This window comes from Tetrahymena thermophila (assembly GCF_000189635.1).
Source record: "Tetrahymena thermophila SB210 genomic scaffold scf_8254643, whole genome shotgun sequence".
NCBI classification, from domain to species: Eukaryota; Ciliophora; class Oligohymenophorea; order Hymenostomatida; family Tetrahymenidae; genus Tetrahymena; species Tetrahymena thermophila.
The window spans coordinates 1-1,060 of NW_002476411.1; the positions used below are offsets into that span (position 1 = coordinate 1).

The 1,060-nt window shown below is 20.9% G+C and overlaps 1 protein-coding gene across 1 annotated transcript in view; it reads right to left on the reverse strand. All coding sequences in view use genetic code 6, as the record gives it.

The window, feature by feature from the left end:
• Positions 1 to 308: 308 nt before the first annotated feature.
• Positions 309 to 1,060, reverse strand: part of TTHERM_01628910 (transmembrane protein, putative) — a gene marked incomplete at both ends in the record, with an annotated part of 1,910 nt that continues 1,158 nt past the window's right edge. Inside the window, 3 exons of the mRNA XM_001016476.3 lie at positions 309 to 455; positions 512 to 638; positions 721 to 1,060. The exon at positions 721 to 1,060 is cut by the window's right edge and continues 272 nt beyond it. Of these exons, the coding sequence (XP_001016476.3) occupies positions 309 to 455; positions 512 to 638; positions 721 to 1,060 (614 nt within the window). The remainder of the gene's footprint in view (positions 456 to 511; positions 639 to 720) is intronic.

The window sequence follows — 1,060 nt, forward strand, 5'->3', positions numbered from 1 at the left end:
GTATAATTTTTATTTTATTGATTTCAATAAGTTTTGCCTTGTTAAAAACAAATTATTTTATAAGCAACCTAACATAAAGATAAACTCTTACTTGAAGGTAGAGAAAAATTAAATATACATTATTGAGAAAAATTAAATTAAAAAGAATTATTTAGAATAAAATAAAATATTTTTTAATAAATTTTATAAAAAAATAATAGTAAATATAATAAGATATATAATTAACTATGAATAAATTCTTTTAAAAATTTAAATATTTCTATTTCTATTTAGGAATAATTTTTAAAAATGCTACCAATATTAAATACTCAGCTAAAAGTAGGCTAGCTTTTTTGAATTTTTTTTCTTTTTGTAAATTGGATTGAAATTGTACTGATATTTAGAATACTTTGAATTTAATCTACAGTAATACCTTCTTCTTTTATTTTTTATTCAAAGATAAAGCAGTTATTTGTCTATAAGAAACTATTATTTTAATTTCTAATTAAAGATTTTTATAATTATTTTTTACTTATCTTAAGGTACATTCGATGGGCAAATTCAATAATAACCAGGCAATGAAATGCTGCCAAAGCTATTTCACTTACTAATAATAAGGAGATGCTATTTTACTCATACTTTACTAAATGTACTAAAGACTGATTTTATTAAGTTTAATTGATTATTATTAGGCATGAAACAAATGTTATTTATATAATATCGCTTATTAATACATAGTACATATCTCTTCTTTTATTATTATAAGGTTTGCTTAGTAATAATATTATTAGACTAAAGGTACAAATAGAAAACTACACCCATAAAAAGTAACTTTAGCTGAGTAAAAAGGCTGAACAAAAAGCTATTTTCTTTAATTCTGCTATTAACCAAAACATCAAACCTACTTTGGAGTTAGTATTTAAGTTATCTGTTAAAAACTTTAATTGTTGATTACTAGGGACGGTCTTTACTACATATACTTCAAGCAAAAGAAATATTAGATATAATATTCCATATATTATTGTGCAAACAGAGTAAAGGTTTAATTACTTAAACATTTCTAAATTATTAATTGAGTACA